Source organism: Corvus cornix, chromosome 28 (assembly GCF_000738735.6).
Source record: "Corvus cornix cornix isolate S_Up_H32 chromosome 28, ASM73873v5, whole genome shotgun sequence".
Classification (NCBI taxonomy): domain Eukaryota; kingdom Metazoa; phylum Chordata; class Aves; order Passeriformes; family Corvidae; genus Corvus; species Corvus cornix.
In genome coordinates this window covers 4,479,093-4,500,962 of record NC_046356.1, presented here as the reverse complement: position 1 = coordinate 4,500,962, position 21,870 = coordinate 4,479,093, and the positions used below count along the sequence as shown (strand labels likewise).

The 21,870-nt window shown below is 55.1% G+C and overlaps 2 protein-coding genes across 2 annotated transcripts; one reads left to right on the top strand and one right to left on the bottom strand.

Moving 5' to 3' along the window:
- The first annotated feature begins 1,711 nt into the window (after positions 1 to 1,711).
- UBXN6 (UBX domain protein 6) lies at positions 1,712 to 7,428 on the top strand. Its single transcript, XM_039566218.1, is given in 12 exon segments — positions 1,712 to 1,851; positions 1,854 to 1,887; positions 2,132 to 2,289; positions 2,535 to 2,596; positions 2,766 to 2,888; positions 3,072 to 3,169; positions 3,506 to 3,581; positions 3,667 to 3,751; positions 3,977 to 4,196; positions 4,285 to 4,415; positions 5,028 to 5,173; positions 5,712 to 7,428. Coding segments are annotated over 12 exon segments (1,305 nt in total). The 5' UTR covers positions 1,712 to 1,805; the 3' UTR covers positions 5,838 to 7,428.
- Positions 6,743 to 21,127, bottom strand: CHAF1A (chromatin assembly factor 1 subunit A). The gene is made up of 15 exons (XM_039566217.1): positions 21,094 to 21,127; positions 20,436 to 20,486; positions 19,430 to 20,247; positions 17,595 to 17,651; positions 15,521 to 15,762; positions 14,931 to 14,991; positions 14,452 to 14,520; positions 13,833 to 14,056; positions 13,521 to 13,689; positions 13,266 to 13,346; positions 13,100 to 13,189; positions 12,608 to 12,869; positions 11,460 to 11,929; positions 8,497 to 8,584; positions 6,743 to 7,220 (listed from the first exon to the last, which is right to left on the bottom strand). Exons 2-15 carry the CDS (start codon positions 20,482 to 20,484, stop codon positions 7,141 to 7,143), a joined length of 2,760 nt encoding a protein of 919 aa, XP_039422151.1. The 5' UTR covers positions 20,485 to 20,486; positions 21,094 to 21,127; the 3' UTR covers positions 6,743 to 7,140.
- Between the last annotated feature and the right edge of the window lie 743 nt (positions 21,128 to 21,870).

The following is a 21,870-nucleotide window of genomic DNA, read 5'->3' as shown; positions in this document are numbered from 1 at the left end:
CCCATCCGCTGCCCCCAGCTCAGGGATTCGGCTCCCGGCTGAATTCCTTCCCTGCACCCTGGGGCCATCCCGGGGGTCCAAACCCCTTCTGGACTGGGGAGGGTGGTGGGTGCTCATGTCCCCGGCCCAGGACAGGGCCGCCGGGAGAGTCACTGGGACCACATGAGGAGAATCCGACCCACCGGGTTCCAAACTCGGGCCCAGCTAAGCCGGAGCAAACGCTGTGCAGCTGGCCTGGGAGCTGGACTGGGGTTTAACCCGGTTTTAACCCAAACTGGTTTCTCTGGAAGGTCATGGAAAGGGAAACAGTCCCTGCCCACACTGGGCTGCTCCCAGCGCCTGGCTCAAAACCCAAACCACAGCCCACGTGCTGGGGAGAAATTGTTCCCGGGGCTTTGGGGAGAGGCGAGCGGGGAGGTGTGTGAGGAGGGGAAATGCCGCTGGAGGGAATTCGTGAAGTGAGGGGTGTCAGGGAGCACGCGGGTCGGGGGTGTTGGGAGGCTCCCTGTCACACTGTGGGTGAGGCCTCGCTGCTGCCGGGCTGTGCCACATCCTCCCTGCTGTGCCACATCCCGGCTGTGCCACATCCCTGCTGTGCCATGTCCTGGCCTTGCCACATCCCGGCTGTGCTGCATCCCGGCTGTGCCATGTCCTGGCCTTGCCACATCCCGGCTGTGCTGTATCCCGGCTGTGCCATGTCCTGGCCTTGCCACATCCCGGCTGTGCTGCATCCCGGCTGTGCCATATCCCAGGCCATGCTGCATCCTGACCGTGCCATATCCAGTCTCTGCCATATCCTGGCCTTGCCGTATCCCAGCTGTGCAATATCTCAGGTTGTGCCATATCCTGGCCGTGCTGTATCCCAGCTTTGCCACATCCCAGCGGTTTTGGGGCTCTCTATGTTCCCCCCCTGCCTGTCGTGTGCCCCGGCGGTGTCAGTGGATGGCAGATCCATGTCTCAGTTCATGGTTCCCACTGGCGATGCCGGTATGTGTGCAGCCTTCATCCAGGTGTTTCTGGCTCTCGGTGCCACCGTGGTGTCGCCGGTGTGGATCCCTGTGCCGGTGCCACTGGAGGGGCAGTGCCAGGAGCTGTTCCACAGGTGCACGGGTGAACACACAGCCCCCGTTCGGGGTGGGCTCCGGAGTGTCCCGTGTCCCACGAGGAGGAGGAGGAGGAGGAGTTGTGCCGCGGAAATGAACCCCGCGAAAGCGCAGGCCACGCAGGGGGTGCGTTCGTTGTGTCCATCCTCAGGTTCGGAGCCCCTCGGCCGATCTCCCAGGGATGGGATGGACACGAAGCCCCTCATCCGTGTGCTTCAGACCCCCCCAGCCCCGGCTGTGTCCCAGCTCCCGGCGAGGTTCGCTCCGGAGCTGCCCAGGACTCCTTTCAGGCTGCTTTGCTCAGGCCGGGGCTGCTCCCGGAGCACCGGGGGCCGCGGCTGCTCCGTGCGGGCTGCGGGTGCAGCTTTGGGGGTGGTGTGGGGCGCTCTGGGGCTGCAGGTCTGGGGCGCTCTGGGGTCCGTGAGGCTCCGTGGGTGCCGCCTGGATGCAACCCGGGCTCTGTGCAGGTCCGCAGGTGCCGCTCTGGGGTCCGAAGGTGCAGGTTTGGGGTCCGCGGGTGCCGCCAGCCCCCCGTAGTCCCGCTGTCCCTCGCCCCCGCCGCCCCATCCCCGCGGCCCGAGCGGGGCCGGTGCCGCCCCGTTCCGGTGACGGCAGGGGCGGGCCGGAAGCGCGGGGGGGCGGAGCGGCCCCGCTCCCGTCCCGGTGCTGCCGGTCCCGGCCCGGTCCCAGCCCGGCACTGCCATGCGCAAGTTCTTCCAGGAGATCAAGGCCGACCTGAAGTTCAAGACGGGGGGCCCGGGCAGAAGCTCTCGGAGCCGTCCCGGTACGGGCTGGGGGACCCTCCGGTAACGCCACCGCCGGTAACGCCACCCCCGGGCACCCCCGGCCCTTCCGCGGCCGGTAGCCCCCGCCCCGGGCCCGGTGCCTCCCCGGGGCACGGGGGGGACGCGGGGCTGGGGCCAACGACACCGCCGGGCCCGAGCGCCCCTGCCCGCGGGCCGCGTCCCGGGGCTGTCACCGCCGGGTGGGCGCACGGGCGGTCACCGAGCCCGTGTCCTCCGTCCCAGGGCCCCCAAGGAGAAGCCGAAGGCCGAAGTGGCCCCGAAGCCCCGGCAGGCCCCGACCGATGAGGCGCAGATGGCGGCGGCCGCGGCGCTGGCCCGGCTGGAGCTGAAGCCCAAGGGAAAGGCACCGTCCGCCTCCCAGGAGGCCATCAAGAACCAGGGTAGGAGCGGCCCGCGGGACTGCGGCTCCGGCAGAGCCCGGGGACAGCGGGCCCGGCTGGGAAAGCGCCCGGGAACAGCTCTCGAGGGTGTTTTGGGGCAGCTGTCACGGAAATGGGGTCATGCACTGCCCTGGGCTGGGACACCACACCTGGGCAGGTGTTTGCTTCGCAGGGCAGCGCTGAGCTGTCCAAAAGCCTCTGGAATGCGCTGAGCCTCCTCTTGAACCGGGGTTTGTCTGTTGTAGTGAAAAAAGAGCTGATGGCCGAGGCAGCTGCCAGCGAGAAGGGGCTCTCCATGGAGGAAAAGGTGAGGGGGATGCTCAGCGCCTGCTGAGCACGAACCTGAGGACGTTGCCTGCTCAGCACCCATCACGGCTGCTCTCCCTGTCCTGGGTGGATCTGCCAGGGTGTTTATAAACATAACCCCCCCAAACCCTCCCCATGCTCACTTTGGTGCCTGGTTTTATCTCCTTCAGGAGCAGGAGGAGCAAGGGGCAGCTGCTCCCTCTGTCTCGGGTGTTTATTTCATCTGCCCCTTGACCGGTGACATTGTGAGGAAAGACCAGAAGGAAAAGCACCTCCGAGAAGCCATCCAGGCAGTGAGTGCTTCCCTTCCTCCTCTTCAAACTCCTTTTGTGCCAACCCTCCACCTCCTCCCTGTAAAATCTCCCCAGGACAATTTCACCTTTCTTGTTACATCGTCTTTAGCCCAGCAAATGGGGAACAAATGAGCTGAGCTGGGGTCAGCTCCTCCCTGAGCAGCTTCTCCCCCTCTCCCTCAGTATTTCTCCGTGGACCCGGTGGCTGCTTCCATCATGGAGATCCACACCTTCAATAAGGACCGGGAGAAGGTCCGGGCATGCGTGGAGACCATGGCCAAGTGAGTGGGACTGAGGGCATGGGCAGCTCATCCCTTCCCAGGTGGATTTTCTTGCTGTGCTCCTGGCAAAGTCTTTTTTGTAAGAAAACTGAACTCTTGAACCACCTGGTTTGTCAGTTGACCTGATGTCAGCATCCTGAAGAGCTGGTCTCACTAATCCAGGAGGTTTGGGAGCTGCTGGTTGTTTGCTTTGGCCCCAAAACATTGATGTATTTTATTTTCCTGGGTTTCTCAGCTTTTTCCTCTGTAAGAAATACTGTGAGGTCTTTGTTTCCTCTCTGACCTTGGAGTAGCGTGTCCTGCTTCGATCCAGGCAGTGCGTTCCTCTTCCTGCAGGTACCTGGATAACATCTACCTCCATCCAGAGGAGGAGAAGTACCGGAAAATCAAACTGCAGAACAAGGTGTTTCAGGTGAGCTCAGGCTCCTGCAGCTGCTCAGCCTTGGAAAGCCCTTGCTTGGAGCAAACTCCCTCTAAATCCTGTCCTTTTCTTTCAGGAAAGGATAAGCTGCTTGGAAGGGACACACAAATTTTTCCAGGCTGTCGGGTTTGAGACAAAAACACTGCCTGTTCCAGGACAAGGTAAGAACTCAGGGTGTTAACGTGGAGTCAGGGCTTTGGGGGGTGCTGGGGGAGGCAGCTCTGGTCGCTGAGAGCTCCACAGAGGTCATTACTCCAGGGCTGGAACAAAAACAGCCTCTGAGCCTGCACATTCCTTGTTGAGACGTGACATTTTCCCAGAGATCCTTGTCCCTGTGTCACTGCCCTAAAGACCAAGAGCCTCGTGCCCCATCCTTGTGGTTGCAGAGGCCACGGAGGAGTACTATGTGCTGAAGGAGGAGATGCTGAGCAGGCTGGAGGAGCTGAAGGATTGCAAGGAGCAGCTGCTGAGCTCGGAGCCCATGCGGGCGCAGCTGCACCGGCAGCTCACGGTGTTCCAGCCGTCGCCCGCGGCCGCGCGCTTTGAGCTGCCCCACGACTTCTTCAACCTCACTGCAGAGGAGCTCCGCAGGGAGCAGCGGCTCCGGTGAGGGGCTGCCGGAGCAGCAGGGCCGGGGGACACCAGCCAGGAGCTCGTGCCTGTGCTCGGGGCCTACAAGGGTCTCTCCCCGCAGGACAGAGGCGGTGGAGAAGGCGTCGATGCTGAGGACCAGAGCCATGCGCGAGAAGGAGGAGCAGAGGGAGATGAGGAAGTACAACTACACCCTGCTCCGGGTGCGCTTTCCCGATGGATACATCCTCCAAGGTAAAAGAGACTCCTCGCCCTTCCTTTGGGCACCTCCAGAAGCTTCTGAGGGTACTCGTAGTGTAAGGAACTCAGTAACGGGGTGCTGAATGCAGCAGGTGCAATGAACCACCCCAAAACCATAGTGGGGTAACGCTTCTCCGTCAACTCTTCCCTCCCCCAAACCCTCCCCCTGCTCAGGGTTGGGATTTTAAGCCAGGATTGGACAGAGAGGGAAGAATCTCAAGGCATCATTAATTAAATTCTGCTCTTCCCAGGCCTTTGGAAACAAGCTGGACTCGTTAGATCAGTGTGTGACAGCAGCCAGCGTGAGGCTGCCTGTGTGATGTCAGACTGTACAACAGCATAAATCCTCTTCAAATTTTCCAGTAGAACTCTGGAAATCATTTCAGGCTTTCCCAGCTCTTTGTTACAGGCTGGCAGGGGCTCCCAACAATTGACTATTTTTCTTTGGGGATTCTGCTTTTATAGTTTTCAGTTAAATCAGGCTGGCTGTGTGTCAGGGAAGTCGTTGATTAAGTCAGCATCAGTAGGTGAAGCCCCATGGAACCGACCACAAAAGGTTAGATTTTGGTAAATGCCAGACTCTCTCACCTTGTTTTTTCATGGCAGGGACTTTTTATGCCCGAGAATCAGTATCTGTGCTCTACAACTTTGTGAGAGAAGCACTCAGAGAGGACTGGCTGCCCTTTGAGCTCCTGGGACCCGGAGGTCTCAAACTGACTGATGAGAACTTGGCCTTCAATGAATGTGGGTTGGTGAGTGAAAAAAATTATTGTTGGTACCTTCCAGAGCATCTTGAGGCTGTCAGAGTCTTCTGCTACTCAGAGCTGGGGGAGAAGTTGGTGTCCTTTCAGAGCCCCAAGTTGCACTCTGGCCCCTCATTTTAAGCACAAAGCAGTAACTGCTTGGGGGCTTTGAGGTCGGGAGGGAAGCGCAGGGTCCTCCCTCCTGGAGCAGAGAGCAGCTGGCAGGGGCTGAGCAGCCACGCTGGGAAAGAGGGGAGGCAGCAACGGGGAGGGAGGGTATGAACAGAAAGCCCAAAGTAGCATCCCCTAAAAGGAGCTGCTTGCAGAATCCACCCCTGTCCTTGTCAGTTTGAGTAGTTCAGGTCTGTGAATGCACACAGGGTGTTCTAAACAGCCCTGGCAGTGCCCAAGGCCAGGCTGCAGCACCCTGGGACAGTGGAAGGTGCTCTTGCCCATGGCAGGGGTGGGACTGGATGGGCTTTAGGACTCCTGGCATCCCACACCGTTCCCTGGCCGCTGTGGTCAGTGACCTGCCTGTCCTGCCCAGGTGCCCTCGGCCCTGCTGAGCCTGGCCTGGGACGCCGCGGTCATGGCCGACGTGGAGGCGGCGGCGGAGGAGCAGCGCAGCCCCCTCAGACCGGAGCTGCTCGCCAGGGTCCAGACTCTCTCCTGAAATAAAGGGCAGTGCCGCCAGTGCTGCTGGGTTTAGACTCTTTCCTCCTTTTCCCGAGACTGCTGGAGCTACGTGAGCTCAGAGGTGGCTTTGGTTTAGCTCTGCAGGGGGGCTGGACCCTGCGGCCCCCTCCCAGCTCCAGACACACGGGTGGCCTCTCCCAGTGGCACTGGGCTGCTCTGAGGGGCTTTGAACAGCACACTGGAGCAGGGACTGCCTGAGGTGTTCCCAAGGCAGCAGTGGAACGCTGCCTGCTCCCTGGGAGCAGGGATTAGAGGCTGTTAGGCTGGAGTACCAACCTGAGCCTGGGTATGGGGCTGGGTTTAGAACTCAGAGCTTCCCCCTCTGCTTCTGTGTGCACTGTAACTCCTATTGGAGAGAAGCTATTTGGATAAAGTTACACTTAGTCTGATTAAATGGAATTATTTAAATACGCAGTTCTGCTCCCAGTTGTTTGAGTTGCACTGTTGTTAGAGGTGTGAGATGCCAAATGGGTCTGTGCTGGGGCTGGCACTGGTGTTACTGGGGCAGCATCACCCCCTTGTCCCTTCACAGACCAGAGACTGACAACAGGGAACAGCTGCCGGTGGTGCCCATGGGGGAGATAACAAACCTCAAATTACAAAGAACTAATCCATAACTCACCAGTCACACGAAGTTAAAAGCCCCAGCAGTTTGTTCTGTGTATCATCAAGTTTGATGCCAGTTCTGTCCTTTAATACCTCAATCAAAGATTTTCTGGGACAGAGCCCAGCTCTGATGTAGACAAGAGATGAGAATCTACCCCTGACCTGTAACTCATTCGAGCCTGTCCCAAAATAGGACAAACAATGAATTTTTCCTTTTCCAAAGGTAAAGCCCTGCTGCTGTTCTCTGGAGCAAGTAAGACCACAAACAGGATGGTAGAAGAGCATAAATTCATATATAATTGTACATCATTTATACCCAAGGCCACGCTGTACAACATTATGAACAGTCATTCCCCAGTGGCATCACAATAAGCTTATTCCAAAATCCCTCAGCTGCTTTTAGAGATAACTTAGATACCTTTCATTACAAAGAAGTATCAAAATTTCAATAATGCTTTATTAAGGACAGATTAATATGCAGTATTTTTAAAAAAAAGCTAAAAAGCTAAAACTAAAAATTTAAGCTTCCATCTGGTCTGACGCAGAACAAAGTGCTGTCTTCTCTTTACAAGAAATGTGGAATACTTTCAAGTATCTTGGTCACAGATACACAAGATTTAAATTTTTCTAGCTCATTCTACATACATACAGAGGAGTTAGTAGGCATTTAAGTCTCAAATTGTATTAGATGGGCTGACCATGCTGCTGTCCTGGTGAGCAGCTCTTGTGCCACTGGATTCTGAAGCTGTAGAACCTGCAAAGGAGCAAATGTGTTTGGTTTGTTTTGTTTTTATAAATATCCTCATTAATCCAGTAGAATTTGACTACTTTATGTTTTATCTGTCTTAGCTTCCTGCATCTGTTGTGAGTCTCCTTTTCAACACTATTTAAAAACCGGTTTTAACACTGGCTTCATATTTAATACCACCAATCCAGAATAAAAATCACTTCAACCATAAAAAGGATTTTCATAATCTTTTCAGTGCTTTAGAGTCAGGCAGAGCCAAACAAACAGAGCTGCATGTGTGTCAGCAGAGCCTGAGGGAGGGAAGCTGCTCAATGGCATCCTCAGAACAAGAGGTGACAAACCTGAGGCGAGGTTTTCATCTCAGAGCCTGGTAATAAGCAAAAGCAGCTTAAGATTAAAGCCAAGCTTCTTGTCAAGCAGTTCCACTGTCTGTTTTGGGAGGTGAGAGGAGCTCAGAGAGGAAGGAGAGCCCAGATAATGTCTGGAATGGGTCAAACACTACAGAATTTATTGCACGAGTCCTTATCTACCAGAGGAGCTGCCCAACACAAACCCACTTTCCTTAGAGCAGGCTGTGAGAGCTCCATTGTGAGCAGGAAGAAAGAGCTCAGAGCTTTGGAAACCACAGCACGTGCTTGCAGTCAGCTCATTGATCTGTGTGATCACGTCCAAAAGCTCTTGGAGATGAAAGGAGCTGCTCCACATCCTCATCCCACCGCGGCCTGAAAGGAGAGCTGCAGCAGAGGGGCTTTGAAGGCGTTTTCCAAGGGAGAACTGGGACACAAACACAAGCGACTGCTCAGACTGTGCAGCAAAGCAGCAGCTGGGCTGCTCCCTGATGGTACCTCCTTCAGACAATTTGCACCTTTGAGGAAGCAGCAGAGGGGTGGCAATCCAGACCTTGCTGGTCCTGGAAGGGCTCTGCAAGCCCCAGAGAGCAGCAATATTTACAGTAATTTACCAGTGCCTCTGCTGGCACTGCCCTGATGCTCGCTTTTGCTCCCAGGAATAACCAGGGGACACTGGCAGCCAAGTGCTTTGTGCTACTGAGGCAATGGGAGGGAGGAGGAGGGCAGAAAGGACAGGTTAGAGAAGGTCATAAATAGCAAAGAAGCATTTTAAAAAGAGGTTAAACAGCAGGAGCATCTGGAACAAAATATCTAGAGAGAAAAGCTCAAGGAATGGTGAAAAAGGGGCAGAACATCCCAAGTTTAGCTGCACACAGTTCCTGCTCCCTGGGGGGAGTGTCTGCCAAGAGCCTGGGACCCACTGCCCTTCCCACCTTTTCCTGGCTGTACATCCACAATCATGCAGTCATCATCTTCCTCATCTTCCTCCGTGTCTGCCTGAAATCCATCCATCTCTGCAGCCTGGAGGGAAAGAACAGGGAGCAGGTGTGAGCCAGCAAGAGGAGGGTGCCACGTGTGAGACCAGGCACAGGCATTGCTGGGCACCGTCCGGGCAGGTGGGCACCTCTGGAGGGAAGGAAAACCAGCAATTCCCAGCTCCAAGCGACACGGAGCTGTGACAAAAAGCTTCATCTGCAGTGGCACACACAGTGGGAAACAGGCCAAGCTCCTGCTCCAAGATCCTTCCCTCTTACACAACGTGCTGAGCACCCCCGCAGCACAGGCAGCTCCCTCCAGCCCTTGCAGAAATCCGACTCTCGCTGGATTTTTGGAAGGGAAGTCTCTCCCCCCTCTGTTGATTGTTTTCATAGAATCACAGAACCATAAAGGTCAGCGAGTCCAACTGTTCTCCAGCCCTGCCAAGGCCACCACTGACCGTGTCCCCAAGTGCCACATCCACAGGGCTTTGAAATCCCTGTGGGAACGGGGACTCCACCCCTGCCCTGGGCAGCTGTGCCAGGCCTGGACAGCCCTATCCAGGAAGAAATGTTCCCTAATCTCCAACCTGAAGCTCCTCTGGTGCAACTCGAGGCCGTTCCCCCTTGTCCTGTTGTCCCCTGGCAGCAGAGCCCGACCCCCCCTGGCTGTCCCCTCCTGTCAGGGACTTGTGCAGAGCCACAAGGTCCCCCCTGAGCCTCCTTTGCTCCCTCTGAGCCCCTTTGGATGTTCTCTCCCTTCTGAAGATGGAGAATTACTGTTGCTTGTCAGGTTTGGAACTTGTTTTCCCCCGACTCCTCCTCATCTTTGCCATCAGCTTTACTCAGGGAGTGGTGACAGTTCTTCCCTTGCTGCCCAGGTTTTCTGCCATGGGAAAAGCCCAAACTCCCTATTTTGAATCGAGAAAGCGGAACCCAAGGAGTGACACAAACTGAAGTTGCCCAGCTGTGAGGGTCTGTTGCTTTGGTTTTTCCCCTTCAGCTGGAACTGGAATGAAAATCCTGGTCCCTGTTCCCTACAAATTGCCCCAAGCCAAGCAATGTTCAATTTACATCTTTCAATAAAGTCCCAGTTCTCACACTAAATCCCTCCTCCATGTGGGCAGGTACTGCCCACTTCAGCACCAAATTTTTCTCTCCACAGCTTATGTAAGAACACCTTTACTCACACAAGCCCTGGTATGAGCTTCCCAGCAGAGGAACACGTGCCAGAGTGGGAATCTGGCAGCCGTGCCCTCCCAGCCATTCCCAGGCTGTCCCCAGGCTCCAGCCTGGCTCGACAGGTTGGGGTGGGATCTCAGTACTTGAGCAGGGCTGATTGAGACATCAGGAATTAAAGGCTTCTGGAGCTGTGACACCTTTGCTCAGAGCTGCACCTCCCCAGCACAGCTCTAAGAAGCTTTGAAGCATTCAGGCTGGTGATGTAATTCTCCTAAAAGCCTTTGTTTTGCTATTTCTGCTCCCTTATAAGCTGAATTTCCAGTGGGTGCCAAGCAGAGACTTTTATCTCTGCCTTTATTTAGTGTACAAGAAAAAACCCAAGCAGATGGAGTTTGGGGGCTGAACAGCTTCTCACAAGTCTCTGATCTCTATCAATACCTGAATGCTGAGCTTTTTCAGTAGAAAAGCCAAAAAAGCCAAGAATAAATTGGGAAGGCAAAGCATAAAAAGCATCAAAAGCCTCATCTGTGGTCCATGGGAGGGGGGTGGAATGAATAAGCTTTAAGGTACCTCCCAACCCAAATCATTCTGGGGCTCTCTCCTAACCTGGTGCACAGGGAAGGAGGAATAAATCCACTGACAGTGATTTCAAACCCTGCCCTGCCTGTGGGATTGGAAGCAAAAGGTCGATAACCTCAACTTTCAGCACCTAAAGCCTCAACAGAGCATCCCAAGCTTTGTGGGGACCCAACTGTGGCCCCTCCAGTGCCTGAAGGGGCCAACAGGAAACATGGAGAGGGACTGGGGACAAGGGCTGGAGGGACAGAGCACAGGGAATGGCTTCCCAGTGCCAGAGGGCAGGGCTGGATGGGACATTGGGCAGGAATTGTTCCCTGGGAGGGTGGGCAGGCCCTGGCACAGGGTGCCCAGAGCGGCTGGGGCTGCCCCTGGATCCCTGGCAGTGCCCAAGGCCAGGCTGGACATTGGGGCTGGGAGCAGCCTGGGCCAGTGGGAGGTGTCCCTGCCATGGCAGGGGTGGCACTGGATGGGATTTAAGGTCCCTTCCAAGCCAAACCATTCTGGAATTCCATGATCCCGTTTTTCAGCCATGACCAGGCTCTACCTGCGGTTGCCCTGAAAAGCAGAAGCAACAACATGGAAACCACAACACAGCTCACCAGCAGCAACCACTGCAATTCCATCTCATTTTACCCCTATGAATTATTATATTTTTAAACCAGCTCTTGAAACTCAGCTTTATGTGTGTCAGGACGAGCTGGAGACTTTACAGATTGTTCTGGGGCCAGTTGCAGCTCTTGGGAACCACATTTAATCCGTTCACATGCAACTGCTGTAAGTCATCAGCTCGAGCTGTACATCTGGCAGCCACAGGCACACAGAAAACCTGCACACAAATTACACACAGCTGTAAGACCAAGGCCAAGCAGCCACTCCAGCTATTCACAGCTTGGATGCAATCACCGCCAAATAGCAGAGAATGGAAGAACAGCAGGAGAGCAACGTTTCAAATGGAACAGAGTCCAAGCTGCAGACACACAAAAGAAACCCATCTCTTCAGTCACATCATTTCGCTTCTTGCCCCATCAAAGGGGTCCTCTGGTGTGCAGGACAGGGTCTGTAGTTAACAGGCCGAGCTGGGGGCCAGCCCAGCGTGCGAACACCCCCAGCCCCATTCCCAGCACTCCCTCCTGGGGAAGAACACCCCGCCAGGAACTCACCTGCTCAGCACCCCGAGGTCTCTTCATGAACTTCGTGATGGACATGCTTCCCATGGCCTTCCTCTTGGCTGACAGGGGGGTGGGCTGCAGGACGGCCACGCCTGGCACGCTGCCCACCTCGTCCTTCCCCGCGCAGGGCACCTGGGTGACGTAGTTCCACTGGCAGGGGACAGGGAGGTGCTCCTGCCCGAAGCTGCGGAGCACCTCGGCGTGCACGTACCAGCACATCCTGAACTCGGGCCTCTTCTCGTACACAGAGTTCTCGGAAATGATCCTCTTGAGCCTGGCCTTGGAGGGGACCCCGCTGTCCTCCCCGCCCGGGGTCTGCGGCCGCGACGGGCTCCCGTCACTGCCCTCGCCCGCGGTCACGTCACTGAACAGTCCCTGCCGGCAGCACTCCTGGAACTCCTGGATGATCACCTTGCTCCCGTGCACGTTCCCGTGCAGCAGCGGCAGGAGGTGGCCGAGGACTGCGGGGGCAAAGGGGGCACAGAGCCGGTTAAAGGTTGGCAAAGCCAGGGGGACATCAATCAGCACGGTCACTCCAGAGGGGGAAAACAGGGGGTTGGTTTTAGAGATGTGGCTGCCCCATCCCTGGAAGTGTCCAAGGCCGGGCTGGACAGGGCTTGGAGCAAGTGGAAGGTGTCCCTGCCCATGGCAGAAACTGGATGATCTTAAAGGCCCCTCCCAACCCCAACCACTCTGGGCTCCCATGACTGTAACAGCAGCTAAATGTGATGTAGAAAACTCACCCCCAATAACAACAACACCCTGGAGTGAAATCCTCACCCCTGTTTTGAGCCTTTATGTGAGTTATTCACACCCTTGTGTTAATCAGGTGCAGGAGAAGCTCAGGGCTGGAACCCAGCACAGAAACCAAACCCTCTCCCCCAAACAATAAACAGGCTCAAGCTCATCCTAAATCTGAGCTTGCTCAAGTCTTGTTGGCTTTATTTCCTAGATTGCCCAGAGCAAGAGTTTTGGAGAGGCACTGCCAGAAAACTCCTTTCCAAGAGCTCTCAGAGATTCCTTGGATTCCAGACTTGTCAGAAACAGGTTGTTCTGAATTGGACACTCAGTAATCCCCCTACTCCCTCCAAAGCACAGTACAACAGTGTGGAAGTTCTGTTTAGCCCTTCAGGACTTACTTTGCTGATCTTTTGCTCTTTTTTTGCTACATTTCTGTGTCTGCTGCTCCTCCTCTGCCACGGGTGGATCCAGGACGCAGGCTGTGAACTGCTGGAGCACCTTCAGGTCCGTGTTGGTGCTGGTGTCCTTTGCTGCCCTTTCCCAGACACAGCCAATCTTCACAGGCTGCAGGACATGGAACCTCTTCCCCTTGGCTATCAGCTCGTCCCACTCCTTTGCTTTCAGTTTCTGACGAACCTTCTGGTTCTCTGGGTCACACTCCTGCAGCCACAGGGAACAAAGGACTCGTTACACCCATGCCAGGAAAAAAAAAAAGCTTTTTAAAGCCAGCTGTGCCTTGTGTTCCCTAAGCCACACAGGGCTCCTGAACCGTGCAGGCCTGGGGGAGCCCAGCCCTGCCAGGACCATGAGCTGTCCCCCCCTGCCAATATTGACACTGCACGGTTCACTGGAAACAGAGATGGAAGCTCAGGGACACCCAGCTGCCTTACCTCTGTCACACCTTCATCCTCAGATAGGTACCCATGGGGTACAAAAAACCCATCGTCCTCATCTTCATCCTCTCCCTCCTCTTCATCATCCTACAGATAAATGGATTAGAAGTTACGCTGCCAAGTGCAGTTGGGTCCCGAATTTTCCAGCATGCAGGATCCTCACCTCTTCACTATGGGAGAGACTTTCCCCTGGCTCCTCCTCTTCCCACTCTTCATCACTGTCTACTTCATAGTCCAGCAGTTTCTGCAAGAAATGCCAACATGCCACTCCTGTCGCTCATTGGAGAGAGCCACACCAAACCCAGCCTGGGGTTTCAGAGCTGAGGGAACGTGCAAATGGCCCCAGGGAAGCAGAGAACTTGGCCAAGCACATTCACTTCTAAAGAGAGAAAGAATCCCAGCAGGCTGAGGTGCTTACAGTGTCCTTGGACCATGGATTCCTGGCACGGATCAGGGAGGTTCTCTTGTTCCAGGTGCCCCAGTAGGCAGGGCGGTGATTTTCACTGAACTGCAGCAGCTTCATCCTGCCAAACTTCTCCCTCTCAGGAACAGCATCTGTCTGGCAGTTATCCACCACCACCACGTCACTGGGAACACAGGGGGAGGTGGCTCAGGCCTCACAGAGCAGCTCCAGCTTTCCCTCCTCTCCACCTTCAATCACTCCCTCAAACCCCCTCTGCAGCTCATTTCATAAAAATAGAAGCAAAGCAAGCCCCAAGCCCAGACTGACCTGTTCACACTGTCACTGCTGTCACTGACCAAAGTGGGCCCAGTTTTTCGTGGTTTACGACACTTTAGATCCCTCAAGAAAGAAACTTCCCCATTCTGGGCATGCAGGAGCTTATCCAGCTGCTCTAGGTAGTCTGGATCCAGGGCAACACGACTGAGGGGGGCTAAGACCATGTTCTCCTTAATTTCAAAAGGAGCAAACTTCCCACAGGAGCCAGCAAGGGTCTGAAACATCAAGTGAGGAATGTGAGGGCTTGGACACTGAGAAGCTGCAGCACCAACACATTGAGGAAGCACCTGCTGTTGAGGTGCAGTCTGAGGTGAAGATTTAGGTTAAGTGAAGATTTAGGTTAAGCCCTTCCTGTCCAAGACTCCAGCAGATCTTCCAGGCAATGCAGAAGACAAGAGCTGAGAGTTTTACTAAACCAACACAAATGTCTTCTGTAGTCTCTGCTCTGGCCTTTTTCTTAAAATCCTTTACACCTTTGGGACCAGGAAATTAAGAAAAACTAGTGCTTTGTCCACCTAAGCAGCTGTAGGGGGCAGCTGAGAAGGAAATCAGGGTATTTGTTACAAACAGCTGTGAGAGACCAACACACACAGGCACAGCAATCCCTCACCTTCGGGGCTTGTGGAGTCTTTGGTTTCTGGAAGAACCTGGTGATTTCTGCTTTCTGTGCATGAATGCGCTGAAACGAGAACCCAAATGCAAACTGTCAACACAGAGGTAGGACAAAGCTTTGGAATTCAAGGTGAGCTCATGCATGACTCAACTTCAAATGCAGCGAGGCACAAAGCAAAGTTCAGGCAGTCACCAGCTCCTGTGACTCAACAAAACCTCTCATTGTCTTCCCTAATACAGCCAGGGTTCCAATGCCATTGCCAGGGGAGAGTTCATTTGTGGGCATTCAGAAACACACACAGAAAACACTTGAGAGGGTAAAAGCAAAGGAACCAACAGGTGGGAAAAACATCTGGATGGAGCAGCCCCAGCAGGTCAGGGGGGACAGGCTGCACCCCAAAGGACCCAGCTGGCACCACCAACACCATTTCACCCCGGCAGAGGAATTGAGAGACAAGCCAGAGAAAGCATTTTTACCTTTTCCTCCTCCTTTAACCGTTTCTCCTCTTCTTTCTTTCTCTTCTCCTCAAGTTTTGCCCTTGAAAACAAAGATCATGTGAACTGTCACCCACCAGGAAGGGTTTACTTGCACTGAGGAAGAGGTGGGAAGCCCCAGACCCTGACCCAGACCCCACCACGAGGATCATCTGTCAATCCAGCCAAGGACCACACTTAATGAAGGGTAGGGAAGACTTTGTTCATTCCTTCTAGAGCAAATATTGACCCATTTTAGCCACAAAATTAATAGGCTGCCTCAAGTTTCCCTCGATACCAGGAAATGGATGGGATTACCGAGTTACAGGCAACCTCCTCAACAAGCAGGGCCCTGGTGCCAGCACAGACTGCTCAGCACCGGTGAGGCAGGGCACGAAGGGGAGCTCAGTGCAGCAGGACAGCAGAAGGCACTGCTGGGACGGGGGGGCACAGAGTCCCTCAAGCATCTCAAAGCCACCCTGTGAGCCCCGGCCCACGCTGCCAGAGCGGGGCAGCCTCTGGGAGGGCCAGCCCAGGCGGGCAGGGAAATCAGCACAGGGACCCCCGGGAGCTGCACGACCCCAGGCACTCACTCCAAAGCCTCCTGCCTCTCCTTGCGCTTCTCCTCCTTCACTCGCAGCTTCTCAGCTTTCTCCTTCTCCTCCTTTTCTTTCTTTTCCCTCCTTTCTCTCTCTTTCAACTCCTTCTCTTCCTCTTTCCTCTTCTTCGCCTCCTCCTTGGCTCGTTCTTTGGCAGCTTTTGCCTCTTCCTTCAGCCTCCCCTTCTCCTCCCTCTCCGCCTGCAGCTTCTGGAGCTTGTCCGCGCGCTCCTGGTCCTGGGGCACAAACGGGACGCTCAGGGAATTGCACCTTTGTGGCACCAAACCCCTGATGAAAATCAGCATTTCACTCCTCAAAGAGGAAACTGGACCCACCCAGTGCTTGCCCTGCAGCACCATAAAATATCCCGAGCTGGGAGGGACCCACATCATTCCCAGGAAACCAGGTGGGAGCACATCCCAGCGCCCTGGTGCCTCAGGAGCCAGCCAGCTGAGCTTCCCTGTGCTGCCTCTCTGAAAGCTTTAATTATTCTTTTCCCTTAGCAAAAAAAGGTGTTTCCATTTCTCTAAGCATCAAGGAAAGCTTTGTATTGAGTCATCTTCATTACCCCTGTAGCATTATGGAAAATTAGATGGGAATTAAAAAATTGTAATTATTCCCTTGTTTAATAGGAGATTTCAGATTGTTTCCAAAATATTTCCTCCTGAGCTTTCATGCTTTGGTGTCATCACAGGGCTACAGTGGAGTCACTTTTACAAGTGAATTTGAGCTGATCTGACACCATAAATCCACAGGGATTTTCTGATGTTTTCCACTATCACAGAAATCAGACGCTGATGATCCCTGTGGGTCCCTCCCAAGCTGGGATATTCCATGATCTCAGGGAATACTGCGAGTATCCAAACTCCAGACTGTGGAGCTTATCCCTTGTTTTATCCCATTTTACATCATCAGACACCACCAGTGCCCTGAGCTTGTTCTGGGAACAGTGGGGGGAAGATTTTATTGGAAGTGTTGCCTTTCGTGGCGTTTCCTCCCCAAACAACTGCAATGCTCACCACGGCTCTGCTGACACAAAGGAGGAAAATGTCAAATTAAAGGGAAAGAGCTCTCTGTGCTGCAGGCACTGGTGATGTCACCAGGAAAGGAGGATCTGCCTGTGCCCAGACACTCCAACTCCTCCCTGGGTATTTTCAGTTTTCTTTTATTGATTTCACATCTCTCCTTGTCAACATCAAGGCTTCTTGAGCAGTGTCACAACACAAATAACTGCAGAAAGCCACCAACAGCCAAATGGTGCCAATGGCAAGGAAACAACACTGTCAGCCTGAGTCATGGAATCTGCTGGGTGTTGGGGAGCTGGTGTGAAGCTGACAGCTCACTGGTGGGTCTAGTTCATTCTCAGCATCATTTTTAGCTTCCATTCTCCTCTCTCCCTCACATCCCTGCTATTTTTAACACAGCTATAGAAGGGAAGAAAACAACAGATTGGAATTCTATATGGGGCACTGGGAAAAGCAAGAGGGTTTATAGCTACAACTTACATAAAACACACAAGTTTATAAACAAGGCACTGAGAGACACAGAATTCCTGAGCACAAACCTTCCCGAGGGCAGATCAAACAACCCCAAAAAGCCCAATCATGCGGCACTGGCTGCTGGAAACTCCACGTGACCCTTCAGCCTCCTCTGTACCCAGCACCCCGCGACTGACAGCAGCAGGGGCAGCAGAACCAGGGAGCAGAGCTTGCTGAGGAGCTGCATCCAAGCAAACAGAACCTGGAGCTTGAGCATTCCCAGTGGTGGCATGCAGTGGTGACATTCTCTGGGAAGCCACAGACACAGTGCCCCACTCGCCTCGTGTATTAATAAAAACAGATCCTACAGTTTTGGGGCTTAAACATTTCCCATCTCTTCCCAAAGTGCACCCACAGCTCCACTCAGGAGCTTTGGGAAGAGCCAAACATTTTAACTGCCTGCATTAGAGGTTCTTTCACATTCCTCAGGGTGAGGAAAAATGGTAAAAAAGATACTCCAGGTGGGCTGAGATAAAAGGCAAAGGCCTTTGCTGCTCAGGCGAGGTTTGGGTGTCAGGGAAATGCCTTACTCTTTGCAATCTCAGCTTCTCCTTCTCTGCTGAACTTCTGTGGAATTTCTGAGGTACCTGGAATTACAAAATGCAAGTTTTAGAGGAGACCCACGTCCCTCCCTTTCCGGCCTGAACGACAGCAGCGCTGCTCCTGCAGGTTCCATCCAGTCACTCCAAACTCCTCCAGAGCAGGGAATGAGGACACACCTCAGGCATATCCAACCTCCCCATTTCCCTTCCAGCCTGAATCCACTCCAGTGCTCCTGTTCCCATCAAATCCTCACGTCACCACGTTTGCATAAACAAACCCCTCTGGTCCCCTCAGCTCTCCAGGATCATTTGCAAGGGAACATCCCAGGCACAGCTCAGGGGAGCTGCTCTGAGCCACAGGAGACATTTCATTATGGCAAAGCCACTTCCTTCCAGTTACACGTGGGTTCGGGGTTTTTTTGCAGCCACTTATCTTCCTGTGATATTTAACTACAGCTTTAGGAATACAAGGACTGTTTTCCACATTTTAACAGGGTTTCTTCTTGTCATCACAGTCCACTCAATCTTCCACCAGTACCAGCTCACTGACCCTAAATTCCCAACAGGGCACACTTCTCATTTACCTTTTCTTTGTGGGGGTGAAAAAAGGTTTTATGCTTAAGATCATTGTTCATAGACTGGTTAAAGGCCTAATTTGTCAATATTTCAGCACACCATGACTTGATTTACTGGATCCTCTCCTGCTCCTGCCATTCACAGCATCACAGCATCACTCTGTGATGAACAGGCTAACACAGCCCACCTGCTTTATTTTCCATATTTATCTGATATAGAACAGGAGTTCTGTCAAGTGGGGGCTTCAGCTCCTCAGAGCTGTTTCCTCCCAGGAAAACAAACCTGCCAAGATTCCCAGCTGCACAGCTTGGGGTGCAGCCTCTCATTTTGGGGAGCAGCACACGAGCAAATCCAGTCTCATTGGCAATACTGGATTACACCAGGAGGGCTTTTTGTTCTGCTGCACTGGAAATACTTCATGCCTGCCTGAGTGTGTCTATTTATTTTAGAGATGGAAGATTGGGAACTTTCACAGAGGAGGAACTGATCATTTGACTTGATAAACACAGCAAAAGGACTGGGAGAACCATCCCCATGGTGCTTCAGCCACCTGAGAAGATGCTGCTGTCCTTGCAAGCTTCTCTATCAGAACTGCCCCAAAAATCAGTGTTTGGGGTCTCCTGCTGAAGCAGAGCTGCTAAACTGGAATTCAGGTGACAACAAACCCCCTCATCCAGAGCTTTTTCATGGAATCCCAGGATGGTTTGGCTTGGAAGGGACCTTAAGGCCCATCCAGTGTCACCCCTGCCATGGGACACCTTCCCTGATCCCAGGTTGCCTTGGGCACTTCCAGGGATTCAGGGGCAGCCACAGCTGCTCTGGGAAATCTGTGCCAGAGCTTTTCCATGCCAGCTGCAGAAATTCAGAGCTGGAAAAGCATCTGCTCTGGCTGTACTCAGCAAACATCCTCACAGGAGTTACAGCAGCTTCGTGGAGCATGAACAGAGCTTGGGAAACAGCACCTAAAGGACAAAACTGCTCTTGGATCCTGTCACCAAAACACCAAGTCCCAGGGTGAGCATTTCATCAAAGAAATGTAAATACAGCAGCACACATTCCTCCCAGAACCAGGGAGGATAAAATCCTTTGGCTGCAGGATTTAAAGATTCCAAAGGGCAGTAATTCAGTTGTCAATCAACACCACCTCCCCATCACTCCCCATTGTCCCACTCATCCTCTTCCCCACAAGCCCAGGAAACCAAACATTGCACCACAGCAGCTTGCATCCTGAAGCAGAGCAGACCAACCTTCCTGGCAGGTGTGGAGGCAGCCAAAGGGCTCGTGTTCCTCTTGGGCTCTGCCACCAGCTGCACCTCGGGCGAGCTCCCGGAGCTCAGCGAGGAGTTGGTCAGTCCCGAGTCTCCCTCGTGGGACGACTCCAAGGCCTCATTTTCCGACGTGGCGCTGCCGTCCAGAGAAGCCACTTGGGGGGATTTCAGAGTCATGATGTCCTCCAGCAGCACCACGGGCACCTTCCCCTCAAAGAGCACATCCTTCAGTTCGCTCTGGGTCCCCTTCCTGCTTCCCACGTCCTTGCACCCTATGGCCCCGGAGCACAGCTGGATCCCGCCTCCCGAATCCTCCTCTGCCTTGGCTGCAGCTGCACAGGGCCCATCAGTCTCCATGGGGTCACCTGCTGGGCTGCTCTGCGAGGAATTCAGGCAACTCAGCTGGCTCAGCTCCGTCCCTATCGTGCCGTTGGTTATGGCCACGGATGCAGCAGCTCTAGAATCCACATCCCCCCGCTCTGTGCCACCCCCGAGTCCGTGGCCAGAGCCCTTAGGCAGGTCAGGAACAACCCCAGGGTCACTTGTGTCACCTCCTGGGTTTTTCTGGATAAAATGGTCCAAAGGACCCTTTCCGTTGACAAGTTTTGGAGTCAAATTCCCATCTGAGCCCAGCTGGCAATCATTCTCCACATTGTCCAAGGAGGCACCGGAGGCATCCAGGGAGGGATCCTTGCTTGGAACAAAAGCACTTGGGGAGCTCTTGACTTTTTTGACTTCTGAATCCACATCAAATTTTTCCTTTGGCACAGGATTGAGGCGCTTGAAGGGCAGCCGAGCTGCAACAACACCACCAGGTTACTCAGTCATGGGAAATATCAAAGTATTTTATTACCTTTGAAGCATAAGATTGAGATGAGCCACTTAGGGATGGTTTAATTACAGCCAAGCCAATGTATTTCACAAAATCAGGTCTGAAATGTTGTTAATGCATTAAAACTGCGCTGGATGAGAGACACTCCCTTACCTTGGACGAGCTTCCGTGGAGGAACAGCAGCTTTGTCTCTGCACTCCATGGCTACGGGAGAAAACAACAAATCAACACCCGAGGTATGTTCCCAACGAGCTGCTGCTTCCCTGAGACGGCTGAGGCAGAGCCCAACAGCTCTCCCAGGGCCGGTGAGGGAAGACAAAGGGGTCCCACAGTCAGCCCCAAGCTAAAGGAACCTCGGCCCCACCAGGTGCCGGCAGCCACAGGGTCCCCCTGGCTGGGCTGGGCAGGAATCTCCCCAGGAGCCTGGGCCTGCACCCAGCGAGATGTGAGGAGGAAATTCCTCCTTGTGAGGCTGGGCAGGCCCTGGCACAGGGTGCCCAGAGCAGCTGGGGCTGCCCCTGGATCCCTGGCAGTGCCCAAGGCCAGGCTGGACATTGGGGCTTGGAGCAGCCTGGGCCAGTGGGAGGTGTCCCTGCCATGGCAGGGGTGGGCTTTAAGATCCCTCCCCACCCAAACCGATCAGTGACTCCATGAGTAAGGCAGCAGGGCGGGCCCGGGCCCAACCCCGGGGCGCAGCGGCAGCGCCGGCGCCTCCTTTGTTACCCCGGGCAGGCCCCGCGCACCCCGCGGCCCAACCGCCGCCGGAAACACCTCGCGCCCCGGCCGCGCTGCACCCCCAGCTTGGCCCTACCTGGCCCGGCGGCCGGCGCGCTCGCGGCGGTCCCGGGCGGCGGCGGCCGAACCCGACACGGCGCGGCCCGCGGCAGCCCCCGCCGGCCCCGGCCCCGGTCCCCGCCCGGCCCGTCCCCGCTCGTACTTGGCGGGAGCCGGGGCGACCCCGCGTCCCGCGGCGCTGATTGGCCGAGCGCGCCCCACGTGACCCGCCCAGCCACGCTCCCCCGCTGCGTCGCGCCTCCCGACTGGCTGCCGCCCGCGGGCGCCGCTGACTGGCGGAGGCGGCTGTCAGTCTGGCGCGCCGCCGGCGCTGATTGGGCGGCTTTGTAGAGGGACGGGGACTGGCGCCGCGGGGGCCGGAATGGCCTTTCCGCCGCACCGGGCAGAGGGGGCGGAGCCAGCACTGCCGCGCGCCGCATCGCTAAGGGCCAACGCGCGAAATGGCGGCGGCACCGGCGGCCAATTAGCGCCCGCCGCTGCGGCCCGCAGGCGCAGATGCTGTCGCGAGGGATACTGGGAGTTGTAGTTTTCCATTTGGAGTCTCGGTCGCCCCGTTTTCCCCCCGGGGCTATGGCGGGGGTCCCGGCCTGGTTCTCCCCTTGTCGCACACGCGGTCCGCTCCCTGCGGACGGTGCTGGGTCCCTCGGGAGAAAAACACGGCTGCGGCACAGACAACACGAACCGCCCGTCCCGCCTATCGCGACACAGCGACTCTTTCCGCCGCTCAGTCGCAACCCGCGGCGGTTCCGCCTGGCCGGCAGGGGGCGCGCTGGCACCGCGCGGCGCTCCGGCC